Consider the following 24,655-nt stretch of genomic DNA (forward strand, 5'->3'; position numbering starts at 1 on the left):
TTTCTAAATATTATTTGTACTTCTAAAAACCTTAAGGTTTCTCTAAACTGACAGCATCACCCTTCTGGTGTGTGAGCACTGTGGTTGTGCCTATGGAAGGAATGAAACGCATAGGCTAAAGGCGGAACGAGGACTACCACCCAGCACAACATCCTACAAGTAAAGTCCTCAACAAATCAATTTCCTTCATCTTCCAAGTTTGCTGCAGGAGCTAATTTCACCATCTGGGCACTGCACTGGCCAGTTTTTGTTTAAAACAAACTTTTTTTTCAAATACACATTTGTATGTTAAAAAGCAACACCACATAACATGTTATCCATCCGTCGGTGAGTCAAGTGTTACTTCACAGAGCCTGATACATGTGCAAGTCTCAGTGTAAAATCGACAGAGTTCCTACACACTGCATGCAGCAGTTTAAAGGGCAAATATTGACTAAGGTTGCATGTCAAAATCCAGATCTATGGCTCTCAAGCTAGGGATGCTTTAGTCTGGAACACATTTTAAAAAGCAAACTGAGCTGATTCACATTTCCTGGATTAAATACCTAAACTGGAATGCACTTTCAGTTTCCAGGATTTTTAGAACTTTGCGATAACAGTCCCTGGCTCATGAAACATGCCAAAAATGCATATGAAAGTGCATACATTGGGATAAAAAGCATATAAATACATTTATTTTAAATGCATGTTATGTAAAAAGATACAGAAAATAAGGTGTTGCGTGTGTCTGTGTTGTATCCAACACTGTTGTTCCACTTGTGCAACAGAATTCCCGCCTCCCTTCCCCTGTCACCCCCCTTTTTTTGTTTATTCAACACAATATATACACACCACTTGATTGTACCAAAACCTCTAAGCAGTTTACAAGAAATATTATGACTATCAATAAAAACTTAAGAACAAGTAGTTAAAAACATTTAAAAAATAAAAGCAGCAGTAAATGAAAAAGAGATTAAACATGTCAACATCTGTGTGTCAGGATAGGCTTGCCTAAACAAAAAATGTTTTAAGCAGATGCTGAAAGGAATAGATGTGAAGGGACCTGCCTGATGTCAATGACAGGGAGTTCCAAAGTGTAGATGAAACTAAAAGAATGATTTCTTACAAGTGCGGAGCAAATATTGGGTGGCACCTGTAACAGCGCCACTGCTGGAGATTGAAGCAGTTGAGTGGGCACATATGAGGTTAGACATTGGGGGACCCTCTGAAGTTGATTTTTGGGGTGCATGAGGGAAGGTGAGACAACTCCGTGGTTTTAAATTGCAGATCAATGTGTGACAGAAACCAGAAACAGACTGATCTATCTGCCCCTATCTGAGGCCATCACACTTGCATCAGTTTGTAGAGATTAAAAGAGAGTGTGCCATTTTCAGCTCAAGTGCTGCACGTAGTGATTTGCAAGTACTTGTGCATCAGTGCAATTGATCTGTTGGTTGCATCACATCTATGCATAAGATCTGCGGCCGTAATACTTAAGTTACTCATGTTTTACCTACAATTAGAGTGGCTCATGGGAGGACACGGGGAGAATAAAAAGACTAATTAAATTGTGAGGATGATGCAAGTGCAAGCAGTAGACCCAGGGGTGCCCAAACTTTTTTCAAAGAGGGCCGGATTTGATGAAGTGAACATACGTGAGGGCTGACCAAAGTTGCTGACCTGTTTTTTAGGATTGAAGTTGTTGACCTTTTCTTAGGATTGAAGCTTTGTTTGTTTGGCCCCAGTAAATGAACTGCCACAGGGGCTGGATAAAACCGGCCAAAGGGACGGTTTAGGCCCCCAAAACGGACTTTGGACATGCCTGTGCGGGTGGAGCAATGACACAGTTAGCACAGTAACTAATGAGAGCACGGAAACTGGCATAATTAGCATCATCATAAAATGGCAGGCAGAAAAGGAGCCTTATGGCTGCAGCAAAAATCCACAGCAGACCACCAGAGGGTTACTAGAAAATTGTTTTATGCATTTTTTAAATATCTTTTTTTTTTTTTTTAAAGTAAGTTATGGCCCAACACTTATGGCCCAACAATGTTGGTTTTATTTTTCACTGTGTGGTAGCAGGGGTTATGGGGTCTTTCCAATCCATTAAAAAGCCAAATGTTGCACCTGCATATTGGAAGCTTGGGGTTTACGCTATGAACTTTGGCAGCTAAACAACAGTTGAGGAAGCTGGCCAACTCATCTAAAGACAAGTTAGCGCTAGCTATTATAATAGGTTTACAAGTCTGCTGGCCAAATATTTATATGTTTATACACTGCAAGGTTGTTTCACAGGCCATTGATCTACTTTTTAATAATTCTCCTCTCCTCCTAAACATTTGCAAGTTCAGTCTCTAAAAACTCAGCAGCCTTCCTATTGAAATAGTCCAGCTCATGGGAAGGTGGGTTTTTTTTATTTTAGACTGACTATTGGGCTGTATTCAATGCTAGAGACCCACTGAAGGCAATGGACATTGTTAACTTAGGTTCACTGATTTCACTGAGTCGACTCTGAGTAGAACTTAGGCAGTAACATACCACTTTAAACAGAATCCTTGGAAGCACAGTTTGTTAAGGATGCTGAGGATGGAAAGGAGACCCCTTGCTTCTTTAAAGGTAAAGGGACCCCTGACCATTAGGTCCAGTCGTGACTGACTCTGGGGTTGCGGTGCTCATCTCGCTTTATTGGCCGAGGGAGCCGGCATACAGCTTCTGGTTCATGTGGCTAGCATGTGGCTGGCGAACCAGAGCAGCGCACGGAAACGCCGTTTACCTTCCCGCCGGAGCGGTACCTATTTATCTACTTGCACTTTGACTTGCTTTTGAACTGCTAGGTTGGCAGGAGCAGGGACTGAGCAACAGGAGCTCACCCTGTTGTGGGGATTCGAACCACCAACCTTCTGATCGGCAAGTCCTAGGCTCTGTGGTTTAACCCACAGCGCCACCCATGTCTTTACATAGCTACAATTCCCCAAATGGTTTAACAGTCAATCCCTCACCTCAGGGAACTCTGCAAATTGTAGTTAGGTGTCCTCTAACAACTCTCAGCTAGAATGCAAAGATCTAGCACAGCCACCATAAAACTCAAGATTCATGTTTGGTGCAATCTGGTTCCATTAACATGAATGGTTGTTTTGATACATGCTTCAGTAAAACCTGGGTAATACCTATCATGTGATCTGCACCAAACAAGGAGCTGCACAGATATAACATCAAGAGATACTGAGATGTAACTCTCTGGGGATGCCTCCTAAAGCTTTAAGAACTTACAGGTCCTTCACATAATAGCATGAATTACATTTTGTTCTGTAATGCAAGCTTAATCTGTATGAAAGCGGGGGAAAGTAGTATAAACCACCACACACACAATGCAGTTGGTTTCACCACTGCCATACCATCAAGGGTAGCCAATGTGGTGTTCAGAGGCTGTGTCAAGTGTCAGCATCTGCTGACACCCTGGGAGGGGGTCAGGAACACTGCCAAAAGCCCACTTGACCTACTGCAGCGAGGAGACAAAATCACACAGGGAGGACACATGGAGAGTGTCTTGCCCAAGGAACCTACAAAATCTGGATCCAACACAGGTGGCATCCTCCAGTGCCCACGTCCTATTATTTCACAAAATGCTCATATTTTTATGCAGCTTTCATGTCGTTATTTTACCAGGATATATTCTATTTTCCTGGATGGTTTCAATATGGTAGCTATATCTTCAAAACCATTTACATGGCCAACCCAGTTCTACCTAGTTATGTCCTACTAGCTCAGATGATTAACACTGCCACTTCCTTTCAGTCCATTCTGTTCTCTCAGCAGGTGTGGTGAAGAACTGTTGTCTTCAGCACAGTTTGGAAAGAACCAATTTAGCCAACAAGATTTGCTGCAAATATGTAGAAAATCACCCGGGTCTGAAGTAACTCGGGATACAGGAAATCTCCAGATGTAGCACTTTATTTCCAAGAGTATTTCTCGATCTGGCCCAAATTGGTGTGCTTCAAACAAAACTTCACTGGATAAGCTTTGCGGCCCCTCTGTTTTATTGATGCTTTTTATGGTGCTTCAGAAATGCTGCCGACTTACTCCTATCATTTTGTCTGAATTGTTAAAGGAGAGCCTGAGTCTCACAAAAGCTAGCAGGATCATTAGCTGATTGCTCAACCGGCAGCAATAACACGTCAGAGGATAATTTTATTGACCCTTTTAAAGGACACTTTATTCCAGATATTACCAATAAATGAGTTTTATGTGTTAATGGTGTACATTCACGGTGAGCTTTACATTGCATACATGCACAATGAGAACAGTATGTCAACATTTATATGAAACTGACAGGTCTCTTATTAGGTATCATTGCCCCTTTCCTCTCACAATACAAGGCCTTTCGTATTAAGAGGATATGTTCATGTGCATATTTTCTAGAACACTTTACCAACGTGGCATTTATAGCAATAGAAATATGGCTGCAAGAAGGGTAGACAGCCAGAAATGCAAGCCGTTAAGAGTTCAGAACAAGTCAAATTGTTACTTCCATTGTTCCATCTCGTTTACTGCATATAGTTTACTAAGTTTTCTAGAAACACAAACAAAACACTATAATTAGAATGTTTATTTAGTCCGATAGTAACATAAAGGCAATTCAAAGATGGCAGAATCCAAAATTAACTTGTATTTCAAATATCTAGGCTTCAAAAGAGCCAGAAACAAATATTTGAGGTACCAGCCAAGGAGCGAGATTGAAAAATGATAATATTCTTGGACACTAGTATCAGAGTTTCTGACCATTATGGGATTTTTTTTATAGCAAATTTATAAAGCTAGTGTGTTGGAAGTTCTCCAACTATGAACATATAAAGCTTCCTTATAGTTAGCCAGACTGCAAGTCACATTCTGACTATTTCATGCTACAGGAGATTCCACTAAAGGGAGATGTCGAGGGCTGAACTTTTGGGACCTTCTGCGTGCAAACTGCATGCTATGCTTGGAATTACGGCCTCCCCCAGCTGGTACAACAGCCTCCATGTCCCACAAGGTAGGTGTCATTAGCTTTCCAAAATTAATACATACAGTTGCAGAATTAAATAAATCACAAAACGTATTTGTAGGCAACAAAGTAGGTATCACTAAACTTTCCATTAAGCCAATGTGACGGTAAAATGTGTCAAATTCCATACATAAAGGAAATCTGTGCATTCAGAAACCCATCAACAGATTCTTAAGGCAACAAGTTCTGGCCAGAAGAAGACAAATACAGAAAGAGTGGAACTTTTGGGCACTCTTAGGCTAAGAACTGGCATATTCTTGTAATTTGATGTCAAGACCTCAGCCATGCAGCTAAAGTTATTTTTAAGTATGTCTGTTATTACCAGACATAGACAATTACTATATTTAAAGTTCCATATTGCAGCTGGCATGCTTTTTAAAGACATGCCAATGCAGCAGTTTATATAAACTCTCCACACCCTGGGTAAACTCACTATACTGTTCAATTTAAAAAGTTTCTATTCAATGGGTTGGTGGTAGGAGAAGTGAGAAAGAGAGAGAAAAGAAAAAAAAAGACCATTCAAGTTTCAAACATTAATCAAAACTGGATTGCCTAACTTACTACAACATACTACATCAATACACTCCTAGCACCTGATTTCCATCGATCTGCAATGCTGACAGTTAAAATGTTTTATATAGCCAAACCAAAAAATATGTAGAATGCAATATTCTGAACTAAAGCTTAACAGAAAGTTGGTGAAAACATTTATTATGACAACAAATGTCATTATATAGCGAACTAAAGAGACACTGTCATGAACATGCACATTTATTTCTGTTTTTGCATCCTTGAAGGATGTTTTGTGAATGCTTTTTCTTTCTTTCTTTTTTGCAACTGCACAGGCCCTGATTTGTTTCTCTCCTGCAAACAGCAGCAATTGTTCCCAGACAAAAGAGCCCTTTTGTGTCTCTTACCTTTTTATAATTCCCCTCCACATCCAATGTGGATACTTCAGTGATGATGTCATCCATTCCATCACTATCCAAATGCATTCCTTTAACCCTTAAAAACCCCCTAGGAAAACAAACTGGTCACTTTCTCTTCTGCCCGCAACTTATTCTGCGCTTCAAGTCTCCTTTCCCGAAGCCCATTCATTAAAACTGCAGTTTCAGGTGACAGCTTAAAGCCGGACCAGTAGTTTCAGTCTTCTTTTTCGTGCAATGAGAAGGTCCATTCCCGGCTGTTAAAAGTCTCTTGTCCTCAGACACTGGGACCTGTCAGGAGCCTGATCTTCTCGCCAGCTGCTATCACCTACCTCTAAAGCATGCAGCTACAATCCACTCCAAAGTACGCTGCTTTTTCTTCTTCTCCAAATAAAGTAAAGGCTGGCTTTGAGCTGAAGCCAGCTGATTACACTTCTTCGCCAGTTACACAAGGAAAGCAACAATCTTCCTCTAGTCACTGGTAGTGCAGGTTAAAAATAGATGGAAAGGCCTGCCTAGCAGAGTACACCAGAGCAAAACACACACACACCCCTGCTACGTACAAAGCAGAATGATATAAAAAGCCAAGGCCGCATGGCCTGCAGCCATAAGCAGCAGGCCAAAGGGCCCAGAAGCACACAGTCGTCCCATCTATTAAAAGGAGCCCCTCTATCCCAGGTTGTCCAGACCTGGAGCAACTCCAGCCTCCAATGCAATCTAACACACTGCAGAAAGGGGGTGGGGATAGCAGAGGAGCAGGGGACAAGGACAACCTGCATTCAGCCTTTCTCAACCTGTGGGTCCCCAGATGTTGTTGAACTACAACTCCCATCACCCCTAGCTAGCAAGGCCAGAGCTCAGGGATGATGGGAGTCGTAGTCTAACAACATCTGGGGACCCACAGGTTGAGAACAGCTGTTTGACTTCTTTTCTTTTTCCTCTTTCTTTCAAATTGATAAGTAGGTTTCCTCGATCTAGCTAATTAACGAAAGCAAAGAAAAAAACACTAAGTAGATAGTTACAGAGCATGTCCAGTATCACTTCAATTTACAGACATTTCTTTGGATGCGCATTACTTACACATGCGTCCCCTGAATCCTCTCTTGGGCAATTTTTCTGCTTCAGGGACTCGCTAAGAAAAAAACAGGAGTACTGAAAATAACTGGGCTGTAGCCGACAGTGTTACTTAGCTGACTGTAGGGCTTTTCCACAGTGAAACGGGGAGGGAAGTGGTTCTTAGAAATTCCCTCTCCTCCCTGCAAGCTCCCTCCTCACTAGGAGATCCCCCCTCCGGAGCAGATTTAAGAGGGCTGATGTGGTGGTAAGTGAATTACTGAAAATTCCTTCCTTCCCTGCTCTCCTGACAGAACCTTTACCATCAGCTGACTGATGCCACTGGATACAGCTCAATATTTTTACTATATACAGTGGTACCTCCGGTTGCGAACTTAATTTGTTCTGGAGGTCCGTTCTTAACCCGAAACTGTTCTTAACATGAGGTGTGGTTTCGCCAATGGGGCCTCTTGCCACCACCGTGCGACTTCTGCTTGCATCCTGGGGCAAAGTTTGCAACCAGGAGCATCTACTTCCGGGTTAGCGGAGCTCGTTACCCAAACAGTAAAGGTAAAGGTAAAGGTAAAGGTAAAGGTAAAGGTACTCCTGACTGTTAGGTCCAGTTGCAGACGACTCTGGGGTTGTGGCGCTCATCTCACTCTATAGGCGTTTGTCCGCAGACAGCTTCGGGGTCATGTGGCCAGCATGGCGAACCAGAGCAGCGCACAGAAACGCCGTTTACCTTCCCGCCAGAGTGGTACCTATTTATCTATTTGCACTTTGACGTGCTTTTGAACTGCTAGATGGGCAGGAGCAGGGACCGAACAATGGGAGCTCACCCCGTTGTGGGGATTCGAACCGCCGACCTTCTGATCGGCAAGCCCTAGGCTCTGCGGTTTAGACCACAGCGCCACCCGCGTCCTGAGGTTCCACTATAGTAGTTTACAGTAAAGGCGTTTCTGAAGTTCAAGCTGCAGCCTGGAAGGTTGGCTGCCAACCACAATGTTATGAGATCAGCTTGGGGATGCAAAATGCACGTGCTTAGAACACTTCGCCTCTCAGATTGAGACAAAGCCCCACTGACAGGTGCACATCTCAGGAACGCTCGGAGCTTAGTGACACCGCATGAGCGCACGCTTTGGAGATGAAACCCCACACATTCCCCGCTGCCTCTCACGCTGTGCATCTGGAGTCCACGCTGCTTTTCCATAAAAGCCAACCAGCTACTTTGGGGTCATGTCATTCATTAATCTTGTAATAGCAGATAACTGACACCATTCTGCCTTGTCTCTCTTGATTTTGTGAAGTCTCTTGTTCTTTATGAAACTTCAGAACAGTAGGATGATTATAGCACATGTTTCATGTTAATGGAAGCAGGAAACCACCCCGCCCACCCAAAGTAATTCAGTGAAGGAGTTATCATCAGGAGAATTTCCTGGAAGCACAAGGGATGTGGGCAGGGGGAGGACCTAAGCCATCTTGAGATTAATTCAGGTGTTAGTTGGTTAGGCCTTATGGCTTATTACAGAGCCCCTGTGGACTTTTCATGTTGTGGTTTCATGACTCATCTTTTGGGGTCCAAAACAGTGAGCTAGCTACACATTTAGATCACAATACACCCAATTCAGCACTAGTAGCTGAATTTTGTTCTTGGACCCAATTTAAGGTGCTGGTATTAGTCTACAATGAAGTGTTTCTTGACGGAGGGGCATATGATGGTCTTGGGGATGGGGTTCAAAAAATATGTGCAACATAAACAGAACATTAGAACCCGCTTGAAAATTCCAATATAAACCCACTTGAAAATTCCAATATAATAATTAGAGGACCCATGCTTGAAAGGTCTCTGTGTGGGATTTTTATGTTAGCTAAAAGGGGCATGGGTTAAAAGAGATTGAGAAATGCCGTTTTCAAAGCCCTAAATGAGGAAGGACCATAGCTTAGCGGCAGAGCATCTACTTTGTAAGGCCCTGGGTTCAATCCCTGGCATGTCCAGACAGGGTTTGGAGAGGTTACTGCCAGTCTATGAGTGGTGTTCCACAAAGCTTTGCCTTGGGCAGACCCACTGAAATTAATGAACATGATGAAGACAGGTGTATTAATCTAAGGCTTGCCTTAGGGTTGCATGTTCTCCCTCAGGAGCAAGCTGCTACAGAAAATTTCCTTTCCTTTTTTTTTTATTGACTGCAGTTTAAACAAAGTTTAGGTTTCAGGTAATGATGTTAATCTTAACTGTGGTTGGTTAAGATTTGTTAAGTTTTACGACCCATTATAAGACGCTGCCTGTTTCAAACTATGGTATAGTTAAAATGAAACACAGCTGACTGTGGTCAGATGAAACTACAAGTTGAAGCTAATAAAAAACGTAGTGGTTTTGTATCTCAGAAATGCCCTCTGCACAAAAAAATGTGTATTCCACACACCACCACCACCAGTTCTGCTATCCTTCAGAAAATGCAGGTTGTTTTTTTCCTGGTCTGCAATCAGGAGCTTTTGTGGTTGTTTGAAAATAACTGTTTAAACATTGTTTTTGCTGTTATTTCAAATCTTGGAAATTTCATTTTGTACTGTATTGGTTTGATGTAATGCACCTTGGGAGGGTAAATACCCTAAAAAGTAGGTTAGAAAGCCATTATGGGGGAAAACCCCAGACCTAAACTCAGCTTTGTGGCTGCAGGGATGGGAAGTAAACGAACCCAAGGTGTGCCATTGTCTCACTATGTTGCTGGCATTTAATCAGTCAAACCTGCATATCCAACAAAGGAAAAGCTTCTAAAATACCGTTTTTTTTGCTCTATAAGACTCACTTTTTCCCTCCTAAAAAGGAAGGGGAAATGTGTGTGCGTCTTATGGAGCGAATGCAGGCTGCACAGCTATCCCAGAAGCTAGAACAGCGAGAGGGATCGCTGCGCAGTGCTCCCTCTTGTTGTTCTAGCTTCTGGGATTCAGAATATATTTTTTTTCTTGTTTTCCTCCTCCAAAAACTAGGTGCGTCTTATGGTCTGGTGCGTCTTATAGAACGAAAAATACGGTAATACGGAATACGTGTGTAACCAATGAAGGAAAATGCTTCTATCTCTGGATTTTCTGACTCTTAAGGTCCTACTACAGCAGCGTCCAACACGTGGGTAGAAGCCATGAGCGCTGGCTCCTCGAGAGAAAGGACTGGTTTGGGTGAGAGAGAGAGAGAGATGGTGCTGGACATTCCAGGAGTCAGCCCTGAGGAGAGGACTGCCTTGCCCCCTCCCCTCCATGCTGGCTGTAAACAGACCACTGGGGCTTTACTCCCAAGTAAACACGCACGAGGGAGTGGGGGACCCTTCCTAGCGGCTGCCATCCTACCCACGTGGGGAGTGGTGTGTGTGTGTACAGTCCTGCGCACTGGCTCCTCAGAGAGAGAAAGGGCTGGTTTACGTTTACTCAAAAGGAAGGGGTGGGGTGGATCCAGGGGAAAGGGCTTCTACAGGTTTCATCCAGTTCTAAGGTGGTGCTTGAAGGCTGTCAACTCTGCAGTTCAGTTTACACAATTTCTATTTTGAACTATTGGGGACGCTGCTGTGGTTGACAAGTGCCCATGACTCATTTGAAAAACAGCAAGAGTCCTGGGGTACTTTAAAGACATAACACATTTGTTATGGCATGAGCTTTTGTGAACAACAATCCGTGCATCATGTTCTGATTATGTAGGACCCTGTCCTCAATGTTATTTTCTTATGCTATTACAAGTATACAAAGTATGTATTTTTTAAAATATATTGATTTATGATGAACTTTTCAGGTTTTATTGAAGCGATTATCATTTGTTATTATTTTTATCATAAGCTCAGCCAAATATAATGTGTTTAAGCTGAAGAATGACAATGGGAGAGTGTGGTTGATCACCGCCAGTTTTTTATTTTGGATGGTAGATCTCAGGCTACTTGTGGTTGGACTTGCCTGTACTACAACAGCAGAGATTTAAGGTATTACAACCTGCAGTTGTTGATGGCTACATCACTGTATCAATAGTATTTTCAGCAACAAGGTGAATCATCTTTTTTGTCTGGACTCCATAATGACTTCAGAACTTCCCAAGGCCTTTTCGCAAATGTAGGCTATTACATTTCACTTTCCTCCCACAAAAGCACTTAGGATGATGAGACTACTCGTATCTACGTGTAAGTGCTTTGGAATTGGATAAGTGCCTAAATTTCTGAGGGAGGAAGCATTAAGGAAGACAATTTGGGTGACCCACCCCAATGAAACAAGAACTGGTGTGAAATGTATACTATAAGATTATGAGATTATAGAACTGCCTTTAAAATCCTCCCTCTAAATCTCCCATAAAATATCCATAAAAGATTTGACCCTACAACACATTTACTAGCAACTCTAAAAAGGCAAGACTATTTAAAAGATCTCTCTAATACGCACTATTCAAAAGTTTAACAGAAGGCATGCATTAATATATTGGGCCAGCTAAATTCAATTATTTTCCTAGTAGGCTTCTATGTAATTACTTTTCTGCACGTAGGAATTATGTTAATATGCTTTACTTTTTTATGGCTCCCATCCTCACAGCTGACTCAGCATGTCATTTCCTAGTGTTGCTAAAATTAATTCTTCCTCCCCTCCATTCTATCTCCCCTCCCCATAACATTGACTTATACCTATAAGCCAATTATCAGTTGAACAAAAGAAAAACCCATTCATTTTCAGGGGTGCAGATTTACAAGGCAGGTTTGTTAGTTTTACTGCTTTGATCTTTAAATTGCAACAAAATGTTCACACGTCATTCACAGCTTTTCAAAATACTCACATGCTCCCTTTTCCTGAACACCACAATGGCACTGTTAGTGGGATGCAAGCTTTTTTTCCATTTCTCCGTGGGAGTGAAAAATGAGTCAGAATTAAATATGCCCGCATTACAAGCAAATTCATCTTTTATGTATGTGCTGCTGACAACTTAGTAAGGACATTAAAACCATCTTGCACAACCACAGAAAAATACTGTACTGCTTGCTAATGCTACATGTTCCCTGACTACAGTAAGTACAGGAGAAGCAGCAAGACCCTTACGAAGTAAATGTAAAATAGTACAGATTATAGTTGGGAATCTAAGGATCCTCCTATACATATTCCTCATAACCCATGAGATCAGAGGGAGAATGAAGAAATTAAGATGCATGTGATAAATGAACATAGTAGTAGTAATAATAATTTATTGCTTGCACCCCACCCATCTGACTGGGTTGCTCCAGCCACTCTGGGCGGCTTCCATCAAAATATAAAGGAACACACCCAAACATGAGACATTAAAAGCTTCCTGAAATAGGACCGCCTTCAGATGTCTGTGAAAAATAATATGATTGTTTATCTCTTTGACATCTGATGGGAAGGCATTCCACTACCAAGAAGGCCCTCTGCCTGGTTCCCTGCAACTTCACTTCTCACAATGAGGGGACTGCCAGAAGGCCCTCAGAGCTGGACAACGGGGGTGGAGATGCTCCTTCAGGTATATAGGACCGAAGCAGTAAAGGTCAACAACGCTCTGAATTGTGCTCAGAAAAGTAAAGGTAAAGGTAAAGGGACCCCTGACCATTAGGTCCAGTCGTGACCGACTCTGGGGTTGCGGTGCTCATCTCGCTTTATTGACCAAGGGAGCGGGCGTACAGCTTCCAAGGTCATGTGGCCAGCATGACTAAGCCGCTTCTGGCGAACCAGAGCAGCGCATGGAAACGCCGTTTACCTTCCTGCCGGAGCGGTACCTATTTATCTACTTGCACTTTGACGTGCTTTCGAACTGCTAGGTTGGCAGGAGCAGGGACCGAGCAATGGGAGCTCACCCCGTCGCGGGGATTCCAACCGCTGACCTTCTGATCGGCAAGTCCTAGGCTCTGTGGTTTAACCCACAGCGGTCACCTGAATCCCTCACCCACTCAGAAAAGTACTGGTAGTCAATCTAGGTCTTTCGGGACCAGTGGGCAGGCACACATATCACCTGGTTGTAGTCTTCCCCACTCTTGATGAGGGGTAGCACAGTTGGCAGAGCATGAGACTCTTAATCTCAGGTTCATGGGTTTGAGCCCCACGTTAGGTGAAAGGTTCCTGCATTACTGAGGACTGGACTATACATGATCCTCGTGGTCCCTTCCAATGGTGACCTGTATTGTATTTCTTTTTAAAATATAGCAACTATTCCCCTGTCTGCATGTATATGTATAAATTCACATATGCTGCTTTCAAGTTACTGTCATCCTTTTCCTTCTTCTTCTTTTTTTTTGGGGGGGGGTACTCTGAAAATAGCACATGTAATTTTAGCCTGTGAAAACAGCTTGTTGGTGAGAATTTTCTGGGTCTTTTCTCTAAAAAACTTGTTGAACATATTTCCTTTAACACATGGGTTGCACTCTCCCAGGCGGTTACTCCCCACCCCCCGCCCCAAGCACCTGTCTTGGAAAAGAACTGAAACACTTTTTCAAGCCTAAATGCTAGCTAGGAAAGGGTGGGGAAGAGTGTGCATGCCTGCTTCGACCGATGCTTATATCATACTGCCTGGTCACACCAGGTGTCTAAAATCTTATGATGGCAACAATGAATTAGGCAAATATTTTTCCAGCACAGATTATGCATGGAAATCTATAAACCAGGCATAGGCAAACTCGGTCCTCCAGATGTTTTGGGACTACATCTCCCACCATCCCTGATCACTGGTCCTGTTAGCTAGGGATGATTGGAGTTGTAGTCCCAAAACATCTGGAGGGCTGAGTTTGCCTATGCTATAAACCTACTGAATGTTTTAAAAAAGGCATTTGCCTAAGCCAAAATCATGGCTTCCTGACAGTAGCTTTGGACATTTTAAAAGAAAGAGTAGGAAAGAAAGAGTAGGAAAACTTTAAAAACTTGCATAGGAGAGGTAGAATGCAGGAGCCCTGGACACAGGAACAACTTTTCCCCACCCAAATGACATCCTGGAAATTCAGTTCACTTGTCCAAAGGTATTTGAGTAATCAAAATAGCCTGAAACCTCCTGCTGTGCTACTGTAACTACTGGACAGCCAGATCAACAAAAGATTTGGCTAACACAGCCCCAAACCTTAGACCTGCTATGGAGCTTGATCTGCCTCTGGCTGAGCAAACATTTTTTTGGAGAAGTGGCTATTTTCCTAGAGGAGTCGAAACAATACACCTTCTGTGTTTTGATGTGCTTTGTGTATATTATTGCCAGATCTATAGGTAAACATAGTTGTGGAACTCCTAGAGGCTTCTAGGGAAACTTCCAATTTATCTCAGATATTATTTTGTTTTTGGAAAAACAGTATGTTAAGCTCTAAAATCAGCACGGATATGAAACTTATATGTAACACCATCAGCTTCCCCTCCAAAGCAAAGGGAGCATTTCAGGTTGTTTCTGGAACTGACAAGGCAACCCATTTGTGAAGCTCCGACAGTCCGAAGCCAGTTATTTGTGAGCAAGTCATTCTGACTCTCACAACTGCAGAATCATGTTTCAGACAAATGATGTATCTGTGCTGGTAACCACCATCTAAGCAGTTCAGAGTTAGAAGTGGGAGATAATAATTAGGAGCCATATTAAGAGTTCATTTAGCGTGGATTAATGTATAGAAAATGCACCCAGTAATTTTAAACAGAGAACCAGGGACCCAGTAGGATATTCTGCATTAATAAATGTGTGGAGGTTATGAAAATTCTTTATTAATAATGATCTAATTTTGTGTGTCACCATTGATCTGGGAAGAGATTCAAACTGATGACCTAAATAATACGAAAGACTTTCCTCCCCCAGAACAGTTCTGCAATAGTAGATATATAAACCTTTTAGTGTTTCCTTTAGCCATTAATGGCTTCTAATACATTGTATTCAGAAATGAACATAACATAAACCTATGGTCTTTGGCAAGGGTAGATACAGTGTTCATTTAAAATGTTCACATTCATGGGAAGTTGCCCCGAGTCAAATTAAAGTGGAAGAATCCTGGTCATTAGGATGAGTGAGATTTGTGTGGGAAGGCAGAACCTGTAAATTTCAGGGAAGGGTGACAGCGTCTGTGCTCAGAGCACTCATAGGTCCAACCCCAAAGGGACTCCTATTGGTGGAAATACGGGCCACCCAGAACCTGGCTTCCAGGCTTTGCAGAACTGCCCTCAAGACCAGGGCTCTCAAAAAGCTTTGGATGAATTGCTTCACCGAAGTCTCCTGACTAAACTCCTATGACAGCCAACCTGTTGCCCTCTAGCTGTGCTGGCTGAGGCTGATGGGAGTTGTAGTCCAAAACTGGCAGAGGGCATCAGGCTGGTGGTGAATACCTATGGCATCCGGCATTCATGCTCATGCAATTAGCATTGTGTTAGGGGGATAAATGGACTGTGTCTACTGGGTCTTCAGAAGTGAAGTCTTCAGAAGGCAGTCTTCTCTACAAATGTAGATCCCTGACATGATTTAGCGGCCTGATCATGAAGAGCCTGGGCATGTAAAGATAGCTCCCCTCTTCCCTAAAACATGAGGACGGCAGGGGATACAATTTGAGAGGTGGCAAAAAAGCACATCTCCCCCTTATTATGGGGTGGTAATTGTGCAATTATGATGAATGCCTGAATAGAGCTCTGTTCAAAATCACATATATACTGATGGGTTCTGAATTGGTTGTGACTACCCAAGAAATAGTAAAACCTTTTATTTTTTTTAGGGGGAAACCAAAACCTCCCCACTTGAACAATTGGACTTCTTGTTCTTCTCCCTTGTCCACATGCCCTCCAAATCCTCTGGCCCTCTCAACCCCCTGGTGCTGGTTTTCAGTGTGTGCTTGGAGGGGGGCCCCCCGGAGGGGTTGCATGCATGAAAGTCAGTAGCGCAGGAGTATTTGCAGCATCAAATACAGCCCCAACAGTACCTGAATTCAACAACAACAACATTTTTATTATTTGTACCCCATCCATCTGACCGGCCACAAGCCACAGCACCCCTCAAATCAAAACACATGCTTAAAAAACAAGAGGCCCAGACTGCATAAATCATTTAAAAGGCCCAGTTTGCTTGCTGCTGAAAAGACCACACAGATGGTGCCAGACGAACATCCCTGAAAGGGATGCTCCTTAAAATTAAGGAAGGTATACGGTTAGGCATTGGAATAATGTGTTGTGGTGTGTCGAAGGGCTGGGTGTGGCCATCGCCTATGCCTTCAATTTTTGGGTATTCTGTTAAAGGAATCTGGCGGTCGTGTACTCTGTCCGATGCCTGCTTGGCGGGAGGCCATGGCACGACCCCCGGTGACATCAGGGGAGAGCCTATAGTTGGATTAGCATCAACAGGCTCCACCTACTGGTGAATAAACCCCCTTGTTTTAGACATCCAATGCCTAAGCCAATACCTTTTCACTGCTGTAATCAATAAAGTTGTGGCCTTTTCTTGCCCATTAACCTTATATCACGTGTCCTTGTGTATTTATTTCACATCACGGGGGTCGGGTCCTCGAACCACCACAACAACATTTTTATTATTTGTATCCCATCCATCTGACCGGCCACAAGCCACAGCACCCCTCAAATCAAAACACATGCTTAAAAAACAAGAGGCCCAGACTGCATAAATCATGTAAAAGGCCCAGTTTGCTTGCTGCTGAAAAGACCACACAGATGGTGCCAGACGAACATCCCTGAAAGGGATGCTCCTTAAAATTAAGGAAGGTATAGATAAAGAGGAGAAACAATTAGGAGTCACCCACTGAAACTGATTGGTAGTAGACTGAGGACAGAGGAAAGAAAGTGCTTCTTCACACTGCACGTAATTAAGTTATAGAATTCACCACCATATGATGAGATGGTGGCAGGTGGCTTGGATGGTTATAAAAAGGATTAAACAAATTCACAGATGACCGGCCTGTCAATTAAAATGGAATCTCTCGGCTGACAACCTCTGGGACACACCAGGCGAAGGCTGGTGCCTTCAAGTCCTGCTTCTGGGCTCCCCAGAGGCATCTGGCGGGTCACTGCTGGAAACACGAAGCTGGACTTTGATCTCTTTGATCTGATCTGGCTCTTCTTTTTTCCTCCCCCAGAGAAGTAAGCAAATAATCCCTAGGCACAATCAGGAGACACATGATGCAGCCACTATGCTGAAACTAAGCAGGCCTCCTGGGTTGGATTACTGCCTGGATGGAAAAGCATCTGGGGACACTATGGACCTTTGTTCTCAGTTCCATCAAGACAGAAAAGCAGGATATAAATCTAACAAAGGAGTATGTTCAGGAAATCACCAGGCTGTGAATGCTGCCTCCGGCGAGCCCTTTATCCAGGGCAAGGAACCAGTCTTGCTCCCAGTGTATCCCAAATGCAGCCCATGGAGCCAGTGATAATTGAGCTAGTCTTTACCTTCCAACCTCTTCCTCAGGGTCCATCCTGTAAGTTGTCCAAGCTAAGTTGCTAGTGGGGCTTTAAAAAATGTAACTACATGGTTTATTATCAATAGCTAGAATCTGAATAGTGCACAAAATTCACATTTGTAGCCAGAATTTGTGTTTATTATTTAATACATTGATGTCCTACATTTCCTCCAATGAACTGTGGGTGGTTTTGCCTCGTGGTTGCATGGGGATATGAACCCTGGGCTCTCCTAGGCCCTAGTCCAACGCTTTAACTACTACACCACACTGGTCTCACATTCAGTGGCAACAAAACCATGCCTATTCACTCACCTTACACATACAAAACTGTCTCTATTTTTTAAAAGCTGCTTCTACACCTAAGAAGGATCCTCTATGCCCATTAGACACATTCTGTTTGCCCTGATCTGCCAACAGTTTTGCTTGGAGACCATTAGTTCCAGTATCCTCTCCCAACTGTTCATAATTTTGTGAATATTTCATATCACCTTTCAATCTCAGGGTCAGTCACTCATTACGGGTTGTTTCTTAAAGCTTGCACCCAACTAAGGCTTCATACACATGATACCTTTAAAGCACCTTTGTAGCACATTTCACCCCCTCAAAGAATTGTGGGCACTGCCGTTTACCCCTCACTGAGTTACAATTCCAGCAACCCTTAAACTACGGTGCCCATAATTCTTTGAGGGGATGAACTGTGCTTCCAATGTACATGAAAGTTATAGAGCCAGATTCAAGTAAGCTGTGGCACTAGTGGAAGTCAGAGCAATAAGTCTTGATAGCTCAAGAGGACTTCCCCTCGTTTCTTCCTCAGTTCTGCTCAGGAAGGTTGGAAGGTCCCCCAGAATAGCACATGGGGGGGAAAGGAGAGGTTGTTCCATTAGTGCAAACATTTCTGCTTGCCAGATGGAACTATCTCCTTGGCACGATGGTATCACCCATGATGTGTACGCAGCCTATGACATCAGAATAGGCCCAATGAAATCGACAGATTTAGGTTAGTCATGGTTGTCTAAAGCCCACCAATTTCAATGCATCTGCTCAAAGTATGTCTTGGTCAGACACTACTCATAGCAAGGCACATAAAAGATCAAGCATGTTAGTAACAGTACCATACAGATATGCTCAGAGAGCCAGGATCGGCTGCAGCTCCTTGTCAAGTATATACTCAGCAACAAGCACAACATTAGGTGGCAAATGATATTATGTGGGAAGGCCCTTATTAATCTTTTCTTCTAAATTAAAGGAGAAAGGGGCTCCAATATTTAAACAGCATATCTCTGAAAAGTAGAGTGTGTTACACTTTAACAGGATACAGATATTCTCTGCTAAGGGCAATGGGGAAAAAAGCTCTGATCTGGCTTACAGTATGATGCAAAACAAGGCATTTATTATTTAACCACAGATGGCACTTGTGACAGCGGCAGCGGCAGCTCCTGACATTTTCCCATCCCCCGCTGAGAGAAGCTGCCCTTATGGCCAGGCCTGCTGAAATCTAATCATTTATAGCTTCCAGTGTGATGCTAAAACCCTGGATTCCACATCACAGATGGATTAAAAATGCAACCTCCAGGTTAATGGGTTTGTTGCTTTTGGGGTTTTTTTGCTTTTGGTGAACTGTGTCACCCTAACAAGGTGTTTTACACAAGACACCTTCCCTGCCCCACTTTTCTTTTAAAGGCAACAATTTTGTTTTGCAAAGATTTCCCAGGTTCATATGCAGAACTCAGCAAGTGCCACCACAGCGGAGATGGGTTATGATCAAACACATACATAAAATGCACAAATGTGTCAAAGAGCAGGCCATCCCAATATCAGAAGCCGTTCTTGATGGTGTTCAGTGTACCCTTCTCTTAATCACGGTTGCCAAAGAAGCGACTTCCATTTCAAAGGGAACAATGGGCAACCTTTGACCCCTACCAGATTACAAAATGTGGCTGTGGGGCATTCTTTGTGACACAGCAACTGGGCTATTTATTAAAATGCCAGGAGGTGTCAAGCCAAAGTGGTGCTATTTACTAATCAGAACATGGGCTAAAATGTGCAGAAATCCAAAAATGGGAGAAAATGCAAGTGGAAAGATTTTTTTTGGGGGGGGCAGTTATCCTAAAACTATTTAAACAGAATTTTTAAAAGCTACAGCTGCGCATTACTTGGTTCCTATTTTTGCACTTCTACCTTCATTATGTGTAGGAACACAGAGACTAAACATGCTGTTCCCTACAGAGACTTTCCCTCTCCATCTTGGTTCATCCCTTTCCCTACAACACTTGCACTTTTCTGTAAACAACTTGCAAATTCAGTATATTTGGCTCCTCTACACCTTTATTTTATTCCTGATTACGTGCTGTGCAAAAAATAAAATAGGCTGAATCCAGACTAAGTTAGTCACGCTCTAGCCCCAGTGTAATCAATAGGAATTAGGTTCTCCATGACCCTGTTGATTTCAATGGGACAAAAGCATGACTAATTTAGTCTGGATCAAGTTCAATAAATTTTAGAAGGTGGGAGTTGAAATATACGTGCTAAAGACTGGAGTTGAGCCTATGAAAAGGACTTCGTTCTAAGCATAGACTGGGTTAGCACCGACACCAGTGCAACTTTATGTGTTTCGTTTGGCATTAAATATTCTTTTAACTGTAGATTTAAAATGGTATATCCCCACTCATGCACCACCAACCACAGCAATCAAGCCAGAATCTAAAAGAATCACTTCTACTGGGATAGGAAACCAGTCCTGTAAAGGTGGCGTGCGAAGATATAAGATGGGAGAAATCCATTTCTCAAAGCAGCTTGAAATCTACACAACTAATATTTTGCTTCTCGGCGTGTCCATGCATACAATAAACGTAAAGCATTTGAAAAACAAATCCCTCCAAAAAGAGGCACCTTTCAGGAAACAAGGAAGCAATATTTCCAGAGGTAGCATGCTAAATGATGTGCTGTCTACAAAACATAGTATCTGGAGTCTTTGAGACTACAAACAACAAACATAGACTGAGCTACATGCATCAGACATGTAAATTCTTACACCTCATCACAGTCAAAACATGCCCACACCAATTGTGCTCACAAGTAGAATTTAACATTCAGACTACATTCAGATTACTACACGTATTTTAATGACAATTATTCAGTTAACCATCTTTCCCTAACATCCTCCTCACAGTATCATCATCCACTAAATGGCACAAACCAAAACCTATACTGGTTTTTTTTTTTTTTTTAAGAATCTGTATAATGCTGATAAAATGCTGTTTTTGAAGTGGAGCCTTATCATTTGATATACGGAGCTGCTTTCCTTCCCTGTAAAAACAGGCACACACAGAGACTTGGCAATAGCTGCTTAACAACCTGCTATCTTAAAAGCAAAGTAAGGATTATTTGTCGGCTTTCCTCATTGTGCCCTTTAATAGTAGCCCTGAAAAGAGAACACCAACAAAACAGCAGCCCAGAAATCCTTCCATTTAGAAAGGTGACCCAATTTTACATAAGCTGAAAGGAAGCAACCTGCTGCATCGAAATAAAAAACAAGTAAAAAAGCCAGGCCTCTTCCCTCCTCTCTTCTAAAAGGGATGATGCCGATTATGGCAGAAGAGCTTTAATTCTTACCTGATACGAACAGTTTTCCTGGTGTACCATCTCAGTGCATCATACAGAAACCAGACACCGAGAGCCAAGAATGTTTATAGAAGCTGCACAGTTAATTTTTACAGCATCTGAAGGAGAAAAGAACGCCCTTGTAAACCGAGAGGCTTCCCGCAGATTAAAATGGATGCTGTTTCTGCCGTTTCAACCTGCGCAATGGCACTGGCTTTGCTAGAGAGGAGCGCAGCAGAGCTGTTCTCCTCAGGGAACGAGCAATGAGGTTTAATAACATGTAGCCAAGACTGCTCTGGGGGAATTGCGGGGGGTGGGGGTGGGGGGGAGGCGAGCTCACTCATCACCAGCACAATCAGCCAATTATATTATAGACACAAAGAAAAAAAGACGAGTGTGATGCTGGTGTGACCTTCTGGTGCTTTATGGAGGCGGTTAACTGATGTGGAAACATTCTAGTCCTCATTAAAGAGAAAAGGGAATGCAGAAAGATAGATCAATAGATTGCCTTGAACCGCCAGCCCTGTTCTCCGTGCAGTCATTTTTCTGACAGAGCACATAAGACAATATTTGACTCTGTACTAGGAGCTTAAAGAGAAAGTAACATTTTTTAAATAAAACATCAAAATACATAACCCTATCTTTAAAAATAAATACGCAGATAAAAGGACACATTCAGACAAATATTATGATAATGAACAACCTTTCCAGATGCAAAACAAAACCTCCTGGTATTTCTCTCTGCAGAATGATCATGTATTTTACTAAGAAATATCCAAGATATTAAATCACTCAGTAAGACATAGTAGTATTTGCTGGGGTGGGGGTGGGCTTATTGCCAATATCTGAAAAACTTGGTTGAATTTTTGACAACCTCTTTTCTTGTCTGACCTGCAGCAATTATAGGGTGCAATGCTATTAATTCAGTTAAGCATGCAGTTTCAAATTCATCCTTAAATTTCATATCCTTGTTGGTGTCATTTTGTTAGCTTTAATGCAAAATTAATGTTGACTCCTAAAAAAAGAACAAAGGAGCTATCTCTTGTCCAAATTATATTTTGTTTGCTCAGAAAAGACTGGCTACACATGTGTGTTCAAAAATAGAAAAAGAAAAAAAACAGAAGTACCTTGACCCAGAGATCAGAATGGACCCAGATGTCTCTGCAGCGCACACAGTCCACCAAATAAACTTCAACACAATGGGTCAACAGAGAAGTAGGAACCAGGCATTACCAAGCTCACAGGACCAGTTTGGAAGTAAATTTAAACCACGTGTAAACTCTATGCGCATGTGCTTCTGTGGGCTTCATATAGTCCTCTGCTCCCGCTTTTCTGGCATAACCACAGGGAAAGTAGAAGCTTTAGCTTCTGCTCCCAAACTAACAAGTGTTTCTTGTTACATCCAAACTCAGAGAACTCTGGTTGACTTGAACTCTGGTTTGTTCAAACAATCAAACCAGAGTTCAACTGCGTTCAGGCATAAACAAAGTGGTTAGTTTAAAAGCAAGTGTTAAAGCTTCCAATCCCCCACGCCACACCTCTTTGGTTGTGCCAAAGGAGGTGAGAGTGCATGGGCATGAGGTTTGTTGCTGCTCATACATACAATGCTAAACCAGGGATGACTAACCTGTGGAACTTCAGATGTTGCTGGGCCATGTATTGATACTAGTTTGAGGGCCAGGGCACAATGGTGTCTTCACCTGGTGGTATATTGCAGGTGAAACCGCAGCCACCACTCCTGACTCAGGAGTGGCAGTGGTTTCACCTGCAATATACTGCTTGGGTGAAGACGCCATTGTGCTCTGGCCCTCAAACCGAGGGAAGAACGAGCCAGTAGGTGCCAGAAATGATGGAGTTTATCCCTCCCTCAGCATGCTGGGTGCTGGTGGCAGAGAGACTCCCTCCACTGCCGCACCTGGAGGAATGAGTTGGATTGGGCCTGGGCCTTCAAGACACCACGGTGAAACTGCCAGCCCAATGCAGCTTGTTTCTCCCTCTGCTTTTCAACATCGCAATGTATCACTATATTGCTATGTTTGGCTGGTGATACATTACTTTGTTGAAAAGCTAATACAGTCGTACCTCTGTACCTCTACAGTGGTACCTCGGGATGCGAACGGGATCCGTTCCGGAGCCCTGTTCGCATCCCGAAGCGAACATAACCCATGTCCGTGTGCGGGTCACGTTTCAGCACTTCTGCGCATGACGTCATTTTGATGGTCTGCGCATGCGGGCGTGGTGAAACCCGGAAGTAACGCGCTCCGTTATTTCCAGGTCGCCGCGGAGCACAACCAGAAAATGCTTAACCCGAAGCGGTGCCTCTGGATACGGACTTTTCAGGTTGCGGATGGATTCCTGGAATGAATTAAGTTCGTATCCAGAGGGTCTACTGTATTGCCCAGCACTGCTGGCCTCCATCCCTGACTGCTGGTCGTGCTTGCTGGGGCAGATGCAAACTGCTGCCCAACAACATCCAGAGTGCCCCAGGTTAGCCACCAGGGTGCTAAACCATAGTTTAGTGTTACATCCTAAATGGGCCTCTCTGCTGTTGCTCCATGTAGCCTCTTGGACACCTTTCCCCATTTCCCTCAAGCAAGGCAACCGCTATTTGGCAAGGGCAAAGGGGAGACAGATTACTCGTCAGTAATGAAGCATGGGTGCTTTGCTTTAACCATTCTTTGCATTCTGGTCAATGCACCTAAGCATGCTAAACCGAGAGCAGCAGTCCACCCCAAATTCTACTAGAACTGAGTTCATCTGAAATCTGTGGGACTGGTACACATAAGAAGATAAGGAGAGCTTGCAGGATCCTCTCTTTGCAGGATGACCCTGGAAAGCCCACAAGTGGTAAACTGAGGTTCTGTCTGTAAAGCAATCTGCAGGATTATGTATTTGCTTCCCAGGTGTTTCTGTTCCTCTCCCTTAAAGCCGAAGACCTCACAAATGGTTCCTCTCTTAACTGCCCATTAAGCAGAAGCTGTGCAGTGCAGTTAGAAGAGAAGAGGTCATGCCAGTGGAATCCAGGCCTTGGTCTCTGAAAGCAGCCTGAGATTATACATTAAAAACAGAACTGCCCAAGGAAGGGAGACTGTTTCCCAGGAAAGGAAATTGCCTGAAGTATCTTGTTTGGTTTGGAGAAACAGGAAGCAAAAATGGCAGGAAAGTTTTCCATATTTATTTTGTTGACAAACTCTTTTTCTTTCAACTGTGCATGAGAAGGCTTGTTTTATTTACAAGAGAAAGATCTAATTTGTTCTTTAACTATACTTAATTTCTGCTATATCACTGTTAAACTGCCTTCACCAACCTGCTGCCCTCCATATGCAGTGGCACCTTGGTTCTCAAACGCCTTGGTACTCAAACAACTTGGAACCCAAACACTGCAAACCCGGATGTTTGAGAGCTTTCTTTGGAAGCCGAATGTGCTCCGTTTTGAGTGTTACACTTCCGTTTTGAGTGCCACAGTTCCGTTTTGAGTGTTACGCTGAGGTCTGTCTGTTTTTGCTATTTATTTTGCGTTTTTGTTTTTGCGGTTTTTTAGTATTGTTTTTAGGGATGCAGGTGGCACTGTGGGTTAAACCACAGAGCCTAGGACTTGCCAATCAGAAGGTTGGCAGTTCAAATCCCCGCGACGGGGTGAGCTCCCGTTGCTCGGTCCCTGCTCCTGCCAACCTAGC

The 24,655-nt window shown here is 43.1% G+C and overlaps 1 protein-coding gene across 10 annotated transcripts in view; it reads right to left on the minus strand.

Annotated features, from left to right (window-relative positions):
* Nucleotides 1-24,655, minus strand: part of LOC308478366 (schwannomin-interacting protein 1) — a 378,978-nt gene that overhangs the window by 26,298 nt on the left and 328,025 nt on the right. The window contains exon 1 of one of the 10 annotated variants that reach the window (XM_081008013.1): nucleotides 20,991-21,260. The exons of 7 other annotated variants lie outside the window; for them this stretch is intronic. In XM_081008013.1, the coding sequence (XP_080864139.1) occupies nucleotides 20,991-21,020 (30 nt within the window). In that variant the 5' untranslated portion in view covers nucleotides 21,021-21,260. Of the gene's footprint in view, nucleotides 1-5,937; nucleotides 6,350-20,990; nucleotides 21,261-24,655 lie in introns of those variants that run through there. 2 more of the 10 variants (XM_081008011.1, XM_081008005.1) reach the window with 2 other exon arrangements.

Source organism: Podarcis pityusensis (genome assembly GCF_964106645.2).
Source record: "Podarcis pityusensis genome assembly, chromosome: 5".
NCBI classification, from domain to species: Eukaryota; Metazoa; Chordata; class Lepidosauria; order Squamata; family Lacertidae; genus Podarcis; species Podarcis pityusensis.